The following is a 17689-nucleotide window of genomic DNA, read 5'->3' as shown; positions in this document are numbered from 1 at the left end:
CCACATTCATTTCTCTTAAACTTCTGCCCTTGCACCATCACACCTCACAAACATCATACAATCTAAAGCCTTTTTCCTTAAAATATGAATCCCCTTGTCAACCATTTTATTAAAATATTTTTAATTCATAGGTTAAAGTTTGTACCAGTCATTTACTGGGGCTTGTGATTCCTTTTGAAACTTATTCTAATGTTAAGACTATAACAACAAGGATTGTTATTTTGCATCTCATTTTCATCTGCCGTGTTTTACATGGCTGATTCATGTCTTCTGAAGTATAACAACCTTTCCTTTTGTTATCCTCCCTAACTTTGAAAGCAGCCTTTCTTCCATTTTTCTATCTTTCTCACTTGTCCAATTTGGCAAACTCACCTTACTTTTGCTTTACTCTAGATTCCTCTAAGACCGTTTCTTCTTACTTGGCTCTATTCTGTTTACACACATTGCACATCCAGCAGAACCTGCTAATCTTTCCCCCAACTCCAGTCTTGCCTTCACACCTCCTCCTCCTTTTAGTTTCCCATGTTTCACTCTTTTGCAATGTCTCCCTTCATATGTCATTCAACAATCTACCTTTTGCTCCTCTAAACGAATCACTGTTGAGAGCAGGGGTGATAACTCTCTTCTTCTCCTCCTCCTCCTTACACTGCTCCGCTTTCATCACCCACTGCCATGGATTTCATTGTCACAAAATGAAATATTGCTGAAACTAAGCCATTGGTGATAATTTTAACATGTATATTCTGTTTAAAGAATTGCATTGTTAGCAAGGGTTCTGTACAATAATAATTTACCGCATTCCTGTGAATGTTTATAGAGAATTTTCATAAAAACGGGTTATTCATTCCTGGACCTAACAAGCTCCCCCCTCCTTAGTGCTTTTTATGTGGCTTGGGCAAGGTTTTTACAGCTGGATGCCCTTCCAAATACCAATCACTTTAGTGTGAAGCGGATACTTAAGTGACACTTGCACTGACAGGGTCACCAAGATAATCTTTTGAGGGGAGGGGGCATTGGAAGAGGCGATCTTGTATCAGATGAAAGGTTATAGTGAGACAGAAACAGGTGTCTTGCCCTAAAGGAGGTAAAAAGTTACCTGGCTGGAGAGAGAGAAATTAGGAGTGAGGACAGAAACAGGTGAGCTGCCACAAAGGAGTTCCATGATTACCTGACCCGAGGGGACGTGAATTGCATGGAGAGGAGAGAGTGGGAGACAGCAGGATAGAGATTGGGGCAAAGGGCCAGGCATACTCACAAGGATCAGAATATAAATGGGATGGTTGAGCAAAAGAAGAGAGGGATGTGGCAGGATATTGCCAAAGAAGTGTGATTAAAGAGTGGGGAGGGAGAGTGAGTGGAGGTTACTGGATAGCAATGATGCAGAGAAACTGGGCTGTGAGAGGAAGGCAGAGTGCATGAAGGAGGAAATGCTTGGAAGAGATGTATTGGAATTTTAGCGAACAGGGAATGGTTTAATGAGTGCAAGAAAACAAAGGTCGAAAATGTAATGGTGCATCACAGTTGTGCTAACAACAAAATCTGCATTAAAAGGATGCAGTTTGGTGAAGGTATGTTATCCCCAGCTGTAAAATTGCTTGGCTAAAGGGCTGCAGCAAACCCGTTTTAGGTAGAAAGACAAATGGTTCACAGTGAAGACTATACCTTAAGATGTGACTTAATCCAGCCTGGATTAAATGTGAACAGGGAAACGTTGAGTTGGTTTCAACAGAAGAAATATCCTTCTTTAATTGAAGCGATTCCTGCAGATACAAAAACATCTGTGTCTGGAATAAAAACACTATTTAATGTTTAAAATACAGCGAAGGTTTTATTCATGGAATCATTCTAATAATTTGAAATGTCTTTCATAACAACGTCCATGTTTCAGAAGAATCTAGAATAAATTCTGCAAAGCATTTTTCTGATTCTCCAATTCTGCCAACCCGATATTTTAATCATGAATTTAAGATAGGAAATACAGGTGAGAGATTAGGAAATACAGGTGAGAGATTTGTTTTGGAGAAGGAAGTCAGTAGGTGTATCAGTGAGACCTACTTGGGAAAATATTGGTTTCAGATTTTGGCACGAGGCCAGCATCTTGTGGGTGGGGGGAGGTTTAAGCCGATATCATTGACCTCAGTACACAACTGGTACTTATTTTATTGACTAACAAAATAAAAGGCAAAATTGACTTCATTGGAGTTTGAACTCAGAATGTAAAGACAGACGAAATGCCGCTAAGCATTTTGTCTGGCGTGCTAACCACTCTGCCAGCTCGCCTCTTTTATGACTGGGAAAATATTAAGACACGAGAAGAAATGATTCAAACTGCAAACTGAAAGTACAATACGACTTTTTATTTTTTTGGTGAAAGGTCAGTTACTGAGTCACCCCAGCACGACTTTCATTGTCTCCACCTCCTCATGGCACATAATGTTGCTTCCTTTTTTACTCCTTCAGCTTCTGATTAAACCATATACAGTGATAGAGCTCATCCAGGTTTTAGGTCTGGACAGACAAAGAGAAAGAAAGAAAATGTAAGAGAAGAATCAATAAATAAACTGGTTCTTTATTTATCGACCCTAAAACGATGAACGGTAATACTGATCTCAGCAAAATTTGAACTCGGTAATCAGCGATATTTGATCCGATTATCTGACGACTCTACCAACATCTAATGTTGCGGTTCGTTGGTTTACTAAACCAGCAACACGTTCTCAGTCACTAATACAACTGGGAACGGCATGAACGCCTCCAAATCATATCTTATTTATCTTGTACATTTGTGTCGATCTCTAAAGAATTCACGAATGTACGCAAAGACTTTCACTCACTCACACACACACACTGAAAAGGAAAATTAAGTAACAGCAAAACTAAATGACATTTTCCTTAGTTCCGTTTCGTTTCGTCGTGAGCTCATTCCGAAGTGAAAGTTCTATTCCTTGTTTTATAGGCAGCCGACCTTCATCGAGCGTCAGTTGAAATCCAACCATGGCATTGTTCACTTCAGTCCGTTCTTTGCCCAGACTTCTCCCTGGGGCTACACCTCATGCCGGGGTCATCCACAGACTCTCGTAAGTTTATCGTTTTAACACTATCCTTTGTTATATTCTAGATTTACTTCCTGAAAGACAACTGATATTTACTTTTCTAACAACCTAGCTTCTACGTGATCACCCTGTCTACAAGAAATAGCACCCAATATCTCCCTAAAATAACACGTGTTATCCTAAAAAGAGAAAGGCCCATTAGACAGATTAGCCCCTGATGCAATAAAAAAGACAAGATGGTCATATCTGGAATGATCTTAGGTTTGCTTGATCAAGGTTGACTCGGGGTTAAATGGAATAATAATGGACACATCATTATTTACACACACACACACACATTCAATTTACTTATAAATAAAGTATTTATTTCATACGTGCAAGCAGACGTACATTAATTCACCCTGTTTGTTCTTTCACCTCGACTGATTTTTTATTTTTATTTTTGGATCATATATATATATATATATATATTACAGAAATATTGTTTATACAAAAGAGAAAATTTTGTAGAAATTCTGAGTTGATTGTGTGGAGTTAATATTTTTCTATCAAGTGTATAGGGGGGAATTTAGAGTGTGGTGGCTTCGGACGAGAATCGAAACCGAATCACTAACTTCGCAAATGTCTGGTGTTTCTTCAGTCTGGGTCAATGTTTTCTTCAGAAGCAGCAAAACTAGTGAAATCTTGGATGTTTTGTTAAAGATAAACGACACATGCTGTATCTTGGATGAAACGGAAAATTTTATGAAGGCTTTCAGGGCTGCTAAAGATAACAGCCAGATCTTTACCGTTTTAAATAAGAGCAGGGTACATGATATAATATAGTCGTAGTTGGTTTTTAAAAAGACTGTTTAGTCATGGTTGGGCTGCCTTTGATTATAGACCTGTGGATTAGGGCGGACCTGGGTGCAACACGTAATACCTTTTGTCTACCTGTAAAATGTTAGAGCTAATGGAGGCGCTCTACCTGCTTGTTTAACCTGGTAGAAATAGCTGTGAAAGTCCCTCAAATTACACGCTCTCTATATTTGAATAGGAGGAAATACTAGAAAATGTAGCCCACTCTGGCTGAGAACATAGAAGAAAGATGTGATTGTCATAGTTGGAACGCCTTTCATCGAACGTCTACCCTGTCAAGAGCTAAACCACTTCTACCAACAACACACGTCCTTCACAATTCATGTCGAGATAAAAATTATTATTATTAGAATTGTTAGCAGACCGGACAAACTACTGAGCGGCATTTCGTCTGTCTTCATGTCCTGAGTTCAAATTCCGCCGAGGTCGACTTTGCCTGTCATCCTTTCGGGGGTCGATTAAACAAGTACCAGTTACGCACTGGGGTCGATGTAAACTACTTAATCCCTTCCCCCAAATTTGAGGCCTTGTGCTTCCAGAAGAAAGGATTATATTATTATTGTTTTGGTTTATATATTTTATTGTACCTATTGTTGTTTAGCCAGCTCCGCTTAAACAGAGAACTACGATGAAAGACATTCCATCTGTGACCATCTCGTATTTTTGTAGATTTAGAATTGCATTTTCCAAAGTAGAGTCGGAGGATTTGGCTGTTATTTTTTTTTCTCTAGCAGTTAAATACCAGTTAAATACTCGCGTCGATTTTAACACCTGCTCTGAAAACTTACTTTTTATTTAAATCTAATTTAATTGATATCAAAACTTGCCTTATATCCAATTAAAATTAATTGGTATTTTCATTAGTGTAACCGTTCCAAATTCCCGGTTACATATTCGGTCTAATCGTACCCCTCTACTCGAACCTGCCCCGACCTGTCTGATATGAATCGTTCCGTTACATTTCCACCTGTTTTCCTTTGACATTGACATTTTTATTTCACCACTATTTCTGGCCCGTAACCTCTCCAACCCCATCATATGTCACTCCCTCTCATCGTAAAAGTTCGGGTTGAGTTACCTCCGTACTGAAATTAAAGAAAGGTTAAGGTTATTACATCACAGCTGTTAGTTTTGACAAGCCTCAAATATATTTCATAGAAGAGGGCAAAATGGTAAAGATACGAGGAGTTTATGCCTTTTTTACGTGATATACCTGATTTTTTTGAGTATTTTTTCTGAGGTACAATATTTCTGTGTAACCTTTATTCGTAACAAACAGAACCACCCAACTGCTCAAGGTCTTTGGCTAATGTCCTTGTGAACGTGCAAATCTGCAACGTTTTGTCTGAAGTGTTTTTTTCTTCTTTTCTTTTCCACTTTTAACTCAGTCTCTCTTGCCCTTCCTACCGCCCACATTAATTAGGAAATAGAAGAGGGGGGGGATTTTAAAAAAATAGCTGAGTGTAGATTATATATTTCCAAACATACGTTTATAGACACATACGCACGCACACACACACACACACAACCCATGTAGGGATAGTCAAATGTAATAATTTGGGATCCAGAATTAAATAAGAACCCGAATATTAAAAATGAAATCGGTATAGATTTATTAATCGTTTTCGAGCAAACTGGACGGAAGTGTTCACGTTTCTTGGATTTACGTGCACACAACGAACGTATGAATATATTATATGTATTTATTATATGCGCACACACAACCACTTCATCCGTTTTCCTTTCGGAACACAACAGTTTACAACTATTTCCTTTCCTTAACCACCAAATATTTCAGTATTTCCTTGGGTCATTTCATCTTACCGTTATAGGAACCAGGTAAAGCGACCGATCAACGTGAACTTCGATCTGCGATCGATCCTCAATATTTTCGTCTGAAGTAGGCATGGAAGCCACATATATTTATAAATGATTGTATTAATTGCATGTTGTTTAGCCCCAGGTTAGCCTAAATTGAGCAGACCTGTAATCAAAACTATACCAGTTGTGACCATCCCGTTTGTTTATATACCATATATACATTATTCAATGTGTTCTTTTTTTTAAAACAAGAAAGTTGCTATACAATATGCTTTTTCTAACATTGTATGACCTACAGTCTAGTTTCGATTCCCATTTACACCTTCATTGTCCCTGGGAACGTTCATTCAGATCTTGTATCTTAGTAATAATCGTGATTATTATAATTATTTCCTGCCTATGCCAGAAAAGAATTTTAAATAGCTGTAACTTAATATCCTCATATGGCGATCTTTCGCCTATGGTCTCAAGATTATCAATTTTTACAGCTGGTTCGGCAAATTTCGTAAAGAATTTTTATTTATTTAGTTTGCTTTGAAGTCGATGAGAAGTTAATCACACCAGCACGCGCACCCTTCCCCTCATTTTCTTTCATATACACCGACATACATAGATCCATACATTGTGCAAGTGTGACTATGTCAATACAAATACATGGAGCCGAACATGCTTGCGCGCGCACCCCCCCCCCCCCATTGTCTTTCGTATGCACTTACATAAATACATTGTACGAGTGAGTGTGTTTCGCTATTCAACTCGTGTAACATGAAAGTCAATGGGTGCGTGCTTGTGTGTTTCACTTGGTTCATCTACCTCACCGACTTCAGAGCAAACGTCGCCTTCAACAGGACATGGAAAACAAAAGTAAATGAATAAAAGTTCTCTCCGGAAATTGAGGAACAGCCAGCTGTAAAAATGAATAATCATGAGGCCATCGGCGAAAAATTGCGCTCTCATGGCTTCATCCCCACACCCTCATATACAAAATGGTATCAAGCATTGCTGACGAATAATAATTTCTTTTTCGAAATTAACCTGTTAATCTAATTGCATCTCGCTTATGGTGGCGAGTTTATTGTCTCTCCTGTCAGTTCAAATATAACAATACGACTTTTTGTGGCGAAGGAGTCTTTGACTCCTACTTCTAGCAATTGCTGGTGCCCTTTGCACCCTTGGTCACTTTTAAGTGACGATAAATCACCTGTTCAGGTGTGAATAGATTCTTTGGAAACATAGTTAGATTGCAATATTACGACAAGATATGAATATGCACACACACACATACACATCTTCTGGTCTTGACTTGGCAAGCTGATTGTAAGCAAACTTCATCATGACATGTGATGTTTGTTATTTTCTGTGCAAAAACATGTACAACTTTTATGTTCTGTTTTGTGTTCAAAGGAGTGTGGGTGGGGTGGGGTATTACCTTGCGGTGGGGGGGGGATAGGTGAGGCTTAGTAGCAGGAAAGGCACCAGCTGTAGAAAATCAGCTTCAGAGAATTTTGTTTGACCCCCAGCAAGCATGGCAGCTAGACATTAAAACAGTAATGATAATATGTACTCACACACACATACAAGCATACACATATATATAGTTGTTGTTGTTGTCTTGATCTAAAGGTGTTAAGGTAACCTACAAACTAGGTGAAGGTTTGTTGGAATCAGCTGAATTGCACAAACCAATAATATTTGTGTCTAACACACATTCTGATAGTATTTAAATTATGACTGATTACAGCTGTCCCAATTAGATTTCATTTGAGTGAAACCCAGTTGTTTATCAAGAGATAGCTTGTATGAAATCTAATAAATACACTATTTAATTAAATCTGTCTCGTTAAGAAATGATTCATTGTCAATGATTTTATGTTTAGTGAGTGTTTGATAGGTTTATAAATATTTAGACTCATTTGAATAGTTGTTGTACACAAAATGCTCTGACCCTTTCTAATGGTCAGTTGGAGGTGGGTTCTATGTTATTTTTTGGGTGACCTTTGTAACTGAATGTGTCCCCTTTCCTTTATTAACGGTTTCACTAAAATCTGTCTGCTATTTCTAGCGATCAGGCTAACTCCTGTACCAACCCCCATCCCATTGGTTCAGTGTGTGTGTTGGAGGTGGGGTATAGGTAGGGGTACACTATCAACATGGTCACCAGTAAACCACACTGACCATTGAAGTACCCTACTCCTCTATCTGGCTGACCACTACTGTCTCAGGGCACCCTACTGCCCACTCCCTTTTCTCCTCCTGTGCAGGTTAAGGGTCACCATGTTGCTGGCGGCAGTAGTCTTCTGCTCCTTAACCTCTCACCACATCACACTTTAGCAGTCAGCAGTCATTCTATCTCCCCCCCCCACACACTTGCTACTGCATTGGTCACAGATGTACCCCAGGGGTCACACCCAGAGTTTTGGGGAAGTGGAAAGATGTGGGTGGGAGGAGGGATGTAGAAGCAAGTCAACATGTTGTGTAGTAGCAAGGTCATGTAATGTGTTTGTATGTTTTTCTGTTTGTCTCTGATAACCTCTCCTTCCTCTCCCTCCCCCCCCACTTTTTGTGTGTGTGTGTGTGTCTCACCCCTATCTTCACTCGTTTACATATCTTCAACACCTGGAATAAATCTTGAATAATGTGGTTTAGTCTTAACTCAGTCTTGATTGAGCTGACTTATGGTCAAAGACTTACTAACTGCAGTCATTGTCATTTTATAGAAATAGACAATGACTGCAGTAATTGCAGTAGTTTTTCCTTTCTATCACCTTTAATCAACAACAATTACATCTATGCTGGGGTGTTGTTGTTGTTGTTGTTAGCAAAAGCTTTAATTAATTGTTTGCTTGTTTTCTTTTTTCCAGTTAAAATATTCAGTTTTTCAAGGAGAAATCGTATTTTGTCCAGCAGTCGTTACGTCAGCACTGAATTAAATAATAAACTTCATTAAGATAGGATGAAGTGGGATAGGAGGAGGGGGTCGTGTGGCATAGTGGTTAGGATGTTACACTCATGATTATAAGATTGTGATTTCAATTCCTGGACCAGGCGACACATTGTGTTCTTCAGCAAAATCCTTCATTTCACTCAGCTGGCAAAAATGAGTCCTCCTGCAATGGCCCAGCGTCCTGCCCAGTGGGGAATATACACGCCAAAGAATCTAGGAAACCAGCTTTGTGAGCCTATGGCTAGGGAGGGACCTGTGATCCTTTTGAATGTGGGATAGGGGGAAAATGGGTGGGGTTGGAGGGGCAAGGATGATAATGCAAATGAGTTCGTAGGGGTCAGCAAGGCTTGGTTGTAGGGGTCGGTATTTATTGCAATTATTTCATAAATTAGTATTTTATAACTATTATTTACCATAAGAAAATAACATGGCCTGACCTCCCCCCCCACCTCGGAAAATGGAGTGAATCCAAATTGTACATGTAACTTTTTTTAATGATTCATGAACTGGCCCAGAACCATCTGACTGAGCATACGGAAGGCTCAGTCGGTAGTCGACACTCAAGACTGACAGTTGCATACTCTTTCAGATTGCGGAAGCTTACCATAACAGTTAATCTAAATACAGTGAAATTTTAAGATTTCGTTTTTTTATGGGCATATATGGGTTAATAATAATAATAATAATAATAATAATAATAATAATAATAGCCACCATAGATACACATGTTTGTCCTGTTCGATATTGTCTTTATAGTCATCCCTTTGTATTGCTTTCCTCAGGTCATGGTGGTCAAATGTGGAAATGGGACCCCCAGATGTCATCCTTGGAGTCACAGAAGCTTTCAAGAGAGACAACAACCCCAAAAAGATGAACCTTGGTGTCGGTGCCTACAGAGATGACAACGGCAAACCTTATATTCTTCCTTCTGTGAGGAAGGTAAAAAACGATGGTGTTTCTTTCTTGTTTGTTTATTTACTTTTGATTCAACAATGGTTGAGATTTCCTTGGGGAATATCAATTCTGCTGGTATTGGCCACATTTATTCTGTGTGGCAGCAGTGTAGGTTGGATAGTTTTTTAAATTAAAACATTTACTTAGATTGCATCAACATAGATGTGTGTGTGTGTGTGTGTGTATGTATGTACGTGTGTGTGTGTGTGTGTGTATATATATATATATATATATATATATATATATTGAGAGAGAGGTGCAGGTGTGGCTGTGTGGTAAGAAGTTTCCTTCCCAACCAGGTAGTTCCAGGTTCAGTCCCACTGTGTGGAACTTTAGGCAAGTGTCTTCTATACAAGACTGGGCTGACCAAAGCCTTGTGAGTGTATTTGGTTGGCGGAAACTGAAAGAAGCCCATCATATATACACATATGTGTGTGTGTGTGTGTGCATGTGTGTGTATTTGTCCCCAATCATCGCTTGACAACTGGTGTTGGTTTGTTTACATCCCCATAAGTTGGCATTGGGCAAAAAAGACTATTAGAATAAGTACCAAGTTTAAAATATACTGGGATGAATTTCTTTGACTAAATCTTTCAAGGCAGTGCCCCAGCATGGCCATAGTCAAAAGACTAAAACAAGTAAAAGAGATATATCTGTGTGTGTGTGTGTGTGTGTGTGTGTGTGTGTGTGTTTTCTCTGTTATTCCTGCAACCAATTTTCTGTTAAAAAATACAAAAATTCCTGAATCCATTATTTCTCTTTGATTGCAGGCTGAGGAAATGGTTGTAGCTGCCAAAATGGACAAAGAATATTCTCCAATCGGTGGAGACGCTGAGTATTGTTCATCTGTTGCCAAACTGGCCTTTGGAACTGACAGCCCAGTTATCACAGACAAACTGGTAGGATCATAGCATTGCTATATTATTGTTGTTGTTGTTGTTGTTGTTCTTCTTCTTCTTCTTCTTCTTCTTCTTCTTCTTCTTCTTCTTCTTCTTCTTCTTCTTCTTCTTCTTCTTCTTCTTCTTCTTCTTCTTCTTCTTCTTCTTCTTCTTCTTCTTCTTCTTCTTCTTCTTCTTCTTCTTCTTCTTCTTCTTCTTCTTCTTCTTTCTTGCAAGGGTCAACTTTAGCTTTTAAATCTAAAAGGAGGCCCAATTCAGTCAGAATTGGAATATTTCAGGGAATCAGTTCCACATATTTTCCAGATTGTTTTATAATAATTCTGAATGATGTTGTCAAGAATTAAATATCATTCAGTCCCAGACTTTGGTATATTTTTATTTCTGTTCTTCATCAGTTCAAGATATCTTCTGTTTTTCGACAAAACTTTGGTTTTATTAGGTTTTAATTCTTCATTTTTGTTTTTAATTTCAGAATGTCACAGTCCAAGCAATATCTGGAACTGGTGCTTTACGAATTGGTGCTGCTTTCTTTGTAATTATTATTATTATCATTTTTCTCATGATTATCATTATTATTATTAAGGTAGAGATGCTGGCAGAATTGTTAGTATGCTGGGCAAAATGTTTAGTGGCATGTTGTCTGTCCTTACATCCTGAGTTCAAATTCTGCCGAGGTCAGCTTTGCCTTTCACCCTTTCAAGGTTGAGAAAATAAAGTACCAGTCATGTGCTGGGGTCAGTGATATCAATTAACCTCCACCCCACCCCTCAACATTATTGGCCTCATACCAAAATTTAAAGCCATTATTTTAATGCGTCATAATCTCTGCTGTAGTATTTAAATATTGTCCCATGTGGCAATAATTACAACATGTGGATGTTGTTATGGTGTGGAAAACACGTACATGTTGCCTGTTGTCCAATCCTTGCCTGCATGAAAACTAGACAGAAATTGGTGATGTTCCAACATGAAAATATTGTTACATGTGAGCATCATCACCACATGGGAATATTGTTAAAAACAAGTGTTGTACCATCATGTGAATGTTGTCAGTGAGTCTAATCCATGTCTTTGTGGACAGCAGATGTAAAATGATGTTACATCATGTAGGTATTGCTGCATGTCCATGTTGTCACAAGATCTGAATATTGTTGTGATGTATGAATGTGGTAAAATATGTGTTGGTATGTTTTTTATTGTTGTGGAAATGTAGAAATTGTGTGGCAATATATATATATATCATTGTAATGACTACCAGATTTGTGTATGTGTGTGTGTGTGTGTGTGTGTGTGTGAATATTGTCTAATTGGAACTGTTCTCTCTTGTGTATATTTTCAGTCTAAATGGAACAGCAAATCTAAAGATTTCTACATCCCATCACCATCCTGGGGCAACCACACACCAATATTGAAGTAAATCTACATTTTTTTCCTGTTTTTTCACTTTTGTTTGAAATTAATTTTTTTGTTTACAACTGTTTTTTTTCTTTTTTTTTAATGTAGTTTTGTTGTTATTGTTTTCTGTAGTTTCCAACCCATTAAAATTTCACTCATAAGGAAATGGTCCATGTTAGAAGACATTTTGTCCAAGGTACCACAGTGTGAGACTGCACCCAGAACCATGGGGCTGTGAAGCAAACTTCTTAACCACCCAGCTATCTTTAGAGAGTGAAGAATATTTACGAAAAATTCTGTTTTCTCTTTGTGTTCTTTTAGACATTCTGGTCTTGAAGTGAAGTCTTATCGATATTATGACCCTAAAACATGTGGCTTTGATTTCTCTGGTGCCATGGAAGACATATCGGTGAGTTTCATTTTTATTGTTGTTTTCTAGAATTTCTTTCTCTTTTAGAAATTTTTCTTTGTTGTTTTTGTGGCTTTAATTTGGATTATTATAATGTTATTCTGTCCAGAATATTCCTTCATAACCAAACATCAGTGAAAAGTATCCACCTCAATCAAAACATCTTCATCTTATAATGTCCATCTTGCACATTGACATGAGTTGTGCAGATTTTGTCAAATGACCTTTTGTAGAACTGAAAGGATTCTTTGAACTCTCTTTGAATGACATTCAATATATTTTCTATTATCTGGAAGTGAATTTTTGGTTTTACACCAAAATATTTGAAGCATTTATAAAGCTTGGCAGCATCAGTCCTTACTTTGCAGAATCTCAAGCCTGATTCACTGATGGTTCTCTTCTCAACCATTCTTAACCACTGATCTAAAATAACTAAAATAATGTTGTTGTTGTTCTTTTACAGAAAATACCAGAAGGTTCCGTCATTCTACTCCATGCTTGTGCCCACAATCCAACTGGCGTTGATCCCAGGGTGAGTATTTTCAGTAATCTGTTGGGGTTGTTAGCATGTTAGCCTGTTATAACGGTTGTCTATGTCTTTAAATTCAGACTTTATGTCAGTAGTAAAGGTTGTTTATTGTTGATTTAGCTGTCATTCAGCACACCTTTAATCAAAGATACTCAAGCTGTGATCATCTTGCTTTTTAATCTGGTACAGTGTATCTAAGACCACATTATTTAATGTATGTCTCCTTGTTTAGTCCTGGGTCAGCTAAGTGGGTGTGTAGTGTTAAGGGAAGTGGCTACGTGCTGGGTACTGAGAGGCTAATGTATGATAGAAGGACAGGAACAGGTGTCTAGCTGAAGGGGAGATCCATGGCTACTTCAGTTGGAAAGAGAGAAAAGAGGTGGTGGTGGTGGGGATAAGGTGCGAGGGCATAACTTCAAGGTACAAGAAGGTGACTATAAAGGAAGACTAAAAAGAGAGGATCAAAATGTTTGTGAAGATGTGAAAAGAGATTGGCCAATGGTTAGGGGTGGGGATAGCGGTGAATGTAGTATATATTGTGTATACTGTTTACATGAACAGAATGGGGCCAACTGTAGCATTTTGTCTCAAAGAACAATTGTCTAATATAATAATTTTAGTTTAACTGTCATGTCTCCAAGTAATGAAGATTATTATGTTCAATGTTTGCTTCCAGCCAGAACAATGGGCTGAAATGAGCAGTGTCATCAAATCACGGAAGATCTTCCCATTTTTTGACATGGCTTACCAAGGTTTCGCCAGCGGAGATACCAAGAAAGATGCCTTTGCTGTACGCAAGTTTATTGAAGATGGTCACCAAGTGTCTCTTTGTCAGTCTTTTGCTAAAAACATGGGACTTTACGGTAAGTTGTTCTGATTTCCTTGTTCATTGGTTGTTTCTCGAAATATTGTCCTAAAGTTCAATTGTCCTCTGCCCATGCCACATTGCAGGGCCGGCTCACTTTGTTATCTGTTTCTACATCAGTTTATAGTTAGGGCAACGGTATAGGCCAGTCACTGGTGAACTGTATCAATAAAGATCAATGCTAAGTCTATTTCAACTCACTGTAAACACCCCCACCCCTTTATACCTGGTAGAAAAAAAACAACCAAAAAAAAACGAGGTCTACGAACGGTGAGGAAGGATTTGGTTATGGTGGTGATGGTGGAGGTGCACTAATTAGGTGCTTGACAATATTTTCACAAATAATGTGTTTAAGGCAGAGGCATGGCCATGTGGTTATGAAGTTTGCTTGGCAGTCATGTGTTTTCAGGTTCAGTCCCACATCATGCCATCTTGGGCAAAGGTCTCCTACTTCTAGCCTTGAACTGAGCACCACTGTTTGAGCAGAATTGGTGCATGGAAACTAAGAGGAACTCATTGTGTGTGTGTGTGCATGCGTGTGTGTGTGTGTGTGTGTGGATGGGGGGATGGTGTTTCCACATGTCCTCATTAATACTCCGTGAATATTTTAATTAAATCTGTTATAATCTTAGTTTTTCCAGGATCCCCCCCCCCCCCGCCATATGCATACACAAGCACACAATATGCACCTCTTTGTTACCATAGTGATGTCTTAATTACAGGTGAAAGAGCTGGAGCATTTACCCTCGTCTGTTCTGATGCTGATGAAGCTGCAAGAGTTATGTCCCAGGTGAAGATCCTTATCCGACCCATGTATTCCAACCCCCCAGTCCACGGTGCCAGACTCGTGAAGACCATCCTCACTACACCTGATCTTAATGCACAATGGTAAAGTGTTTCCTTTTCTTAAACTTCAGTCTTACTTTTGAATCTGTCACATTCTTAATTACTATGCTGCTAACTGAGTTACAACTGTGTTACAAGCCTCTGTTCATTTAAGAGAGATGTCCGTAATAGGACATCTAACCCGCTAGAAGGAGCAGTCAAACTCCAGACCACAATTAGGGATTATTTCGAAAGGGAATGAAAAATAAAAACATTTACCATCTATTTCCTGAACCAAGGTTTCAAGCTATTTTTAGCAAAATAAAATAATTTGCAAGGCCAGCTATCATCAGCAGGAAAGCCAAGATTAACACATAAATATGAGGCACTACATAGAAACATGCCTTGTGCTTATATGTTATAATTTTTCATATCTATGGCACATGTGCGGTTTTTCTTATTGGCAGCAAATACAAGAAAAAGCCGATTTTCTTCCAGAAATTAGCCCCCCCCCAAAAAACATATCATTATTAATAAATCTCAGGGTAGCAAAAAATTTAGAAATTCTATTTGCTACCAGTGGTCAAGCGAGAAGAAAAAAACTTGTCAATAGACTACATATTATTCATATAAATACATACAGTGTTATGCTAATACATCTGTTTGTTTTCTACACCACCTGTCTTTGTCTTTTGTTCTTTTGTGAATTCTCCCTATATATATATATATATATATATATATATATATATATATATATATATATATATATATATATATATATATATATATATGTATGTATGTATATATATAAAGTTACTATGATTAAGTTTATGTTGTTTCAGGTTGACAGAGGTGAAAGGTATGGCTGACCGTATCATTGGTATGAGAACGAAATTAGTGGAAGGTTTGGCTAAAGAAGGTTCTTCCAAGAACTGGCAACATGTTACAGACCAAATTGGTATGTTCTGTTTCACTGGATTAACACCTGACCAGGTACGTCATCTTCCTCTTGTTGTTGTTGTTGTTGTGTCTGCTGGAGAGAGGGTGTCACTGTGGTGTTGCAGTGCAGCAGAATGTGGTAGATTGGGTGGTGCAGTGTTGTGGAGTGGTCTTGTAGTACAGTGCAGTATAGTAGTGTTAGTGTTGTTGGAATGGAATCCATGTCAGTAGTTAATAAACTTGCCTAAGGCTGCTACACAGTGTAAAGTGGTTATAGTAGTAGTAGTATAAACACTGGTGCGTCTGTGTGTCTCTGTGGGGTGGGAGGTAGAGGCATGTAAGTGATGTGGTAAAGAAGCAGTTGTCAGATCAGTCTGGAACAAGGGCAGATAACTATTTGGTCCTTAATGTCCAGCACTCAGTTGTCAGGTGAGAGGTCAATGAGGGTCCCCCATCTCCAAACAAAGGTCCCCTCTCTTTCATATTGTCAGTGGGCACGTGAATGTAGAAGAGAAATAAAGGAAGAAGGGTAAGGGGGTGGGTGGAGTTGGTAGGTGTGCGTGTGAATTAATATTCATGTTGATTAAAAACAAAAGTTAATTATGTTCCTGTTTAATTTTTTTCTCTTATCATTGTAGGTTGAACGTTTGACAAAGGAGTTCTCCATCTATTTGACAAAAGATGGTCGTATATCCGTGGCTGGCGTATGCTCCGGCAATGTCGATTATTTAGCCCATGCTATACACACAGTAACCAAATAGTTAATTTTATATACCCTATACAGCGCTCTCTATTACTTCAACTCCCTTCTTGCATCTGTAATCCTATCCTACTGAAAGAACTGTTGGAAGATTCCATTAAGTTTTACATACTTCTACCCGCGGTAGATTAGAGCCGTCTTATGAGGTGGCACCACTTAGCACAGCTTTCAACTCCAAATACATGAACAAAATCGATTTCAAGGAAAGTCTTTTTTTAATCTTTTAAATAAGCTTACATCTAATTATATACACACACATACGTGCACTCACATATGTACATAATTTTTTGTTTTTAGAAGAAATTATAAAAAAAATAAACCAACAAACCCCTTTTGTGACGGATAAATAAATTTGACAAATAATTTTCTTTCTATTGTTGTTGTTTTTCTTCCACCACCTTTTTTATGTTTGTATTTACAAGTTTTCAAATCCTGATGATGGCTTTAACAATAGCTAAAACTAAATCCATAATCAACTCATTTGTTTATCTCCCTTGCTGCTGCGTGATAGACATGGTCTATTTTTCACAATGAGATTAAACATAAGCCTTCTATTCAGCAGAGCACCTGCTCCTGTTCTTCTTAGTTTCTTATCTCTCAATGCTACACCCCACTTTGTTGAGAGTGGGGAGTCTTACCTTGCAGGTATTTGGTAACCCTCATTGCTGCCGATGATGCCAGGTAAAAAGCACCCAGTACATGACAGTGTTAGGAAGGGCATCCAGCTGTAGAAACCATGCCAAAGCAGACATTGGAGCCTGGCACAGTCCTCTTGCTTGTTTGTCCATGTTGAACTGTCTAACCCATGCCAGCATGGGGAAAAGGATGTTAAATGTGTGGATGAGTAAAATTGAGTGAAATGCTAAAAACATTAGGAAGTTTGTAGGAAATTGTGTAAAGTTATAAGTTGGTATTTACGATGCTGGGGCCAATTGGAATGTATAAAACAGCAACTTAATAATAGGCCGAGAGGGTTGATGTGGTTCACCTCCCTCTCTTTCACCCTGATTATTAAAATGTAAGAAAAACTTCCCTAGCTTAGCTAGGTAAAGTCCCTGACAGTCACTGAAACAGAACAATCATCTCCAGGTATTTTGTGAAAATAAGCTACTGTTTTGGTCCCAGGATGAAGACAACTATCACAAGTAAATCCATTAAGAAGCTCGTTCCAGATTCTCTGTTCAGAAATGCAGAATGTTGTCCATTAGATCGATCATGCAACACGAAGTTGGTGGTGTATGAAACTGAAATTGATAAACCAAACAATGGAAAAGAAAAGTTACATTGGTACATGTGAAGGTGAGTTAGAATCATGAGGCAGCCTTCAGACACAATGATAAAAGTAGTTCCGCGACATGAGCAAGCTACATCTGGACATTGAGAGAATACAACGCCAGCTGCAGCAACAGAGTGACTTCAAATGCTGGAAGTCACACAC

General features: G+C 38.4%; 1 protein-coding gene across 1 annotated transcript; it reads left to right on the top strand.

The window, feature by feature from the left end:
• Positions 1 to 2976: 2976 nt before the first annotated feature.
• Positions 2977 to 16619, top strand: LOC106871279 (aspartate aminotransferase, mitochondrial). Its single transcript, XM_089338626.1, has 11 exons — positions 2977 to 3077; positions 9459 to 9615; positions 10401 to 10529; positions 11002 to 11061; positions 11869 to 11942; positions 12246 to 12333; positions 12797 to 12865; positions 13539 to 13725; positions 14450 to 14615; positions 15395 to 15545; positions 16130 to 16619. The coding sequence occupies exons 1-11, from the start codon at positions 2995 to 2997 to the stop codon at positions 16250 to 16252; spliced, it is 1287 nt and encodes a 428-aa protein (XP_089194752.1). The 5' UTR covers positions 2977 to 2994; the 3' UTR covers positions 16253 to 16619.
• The last annotated feature ends 1070 nt before the right edge of the window (positions 16620 to 17689 follow it).

Source organism: Octopus bimaculoides, chromosome 20 (genome assembly GCF_046866305.1).
Source record: "Octopus bimaculoides isolate indiv1 chromosome 20, ASM4686630v1, whole genome shotgun sequence".
NCBI classification, from domain to species: Eukaryota; Metazoa; Mollusca; class Cephalopoda; order Octopoda; family Octopodidae; genus Octopus; species Octopus bimaculoides.
This window is presented reverse-complemented; position numbering and strand designations above follow the sequence as displayed.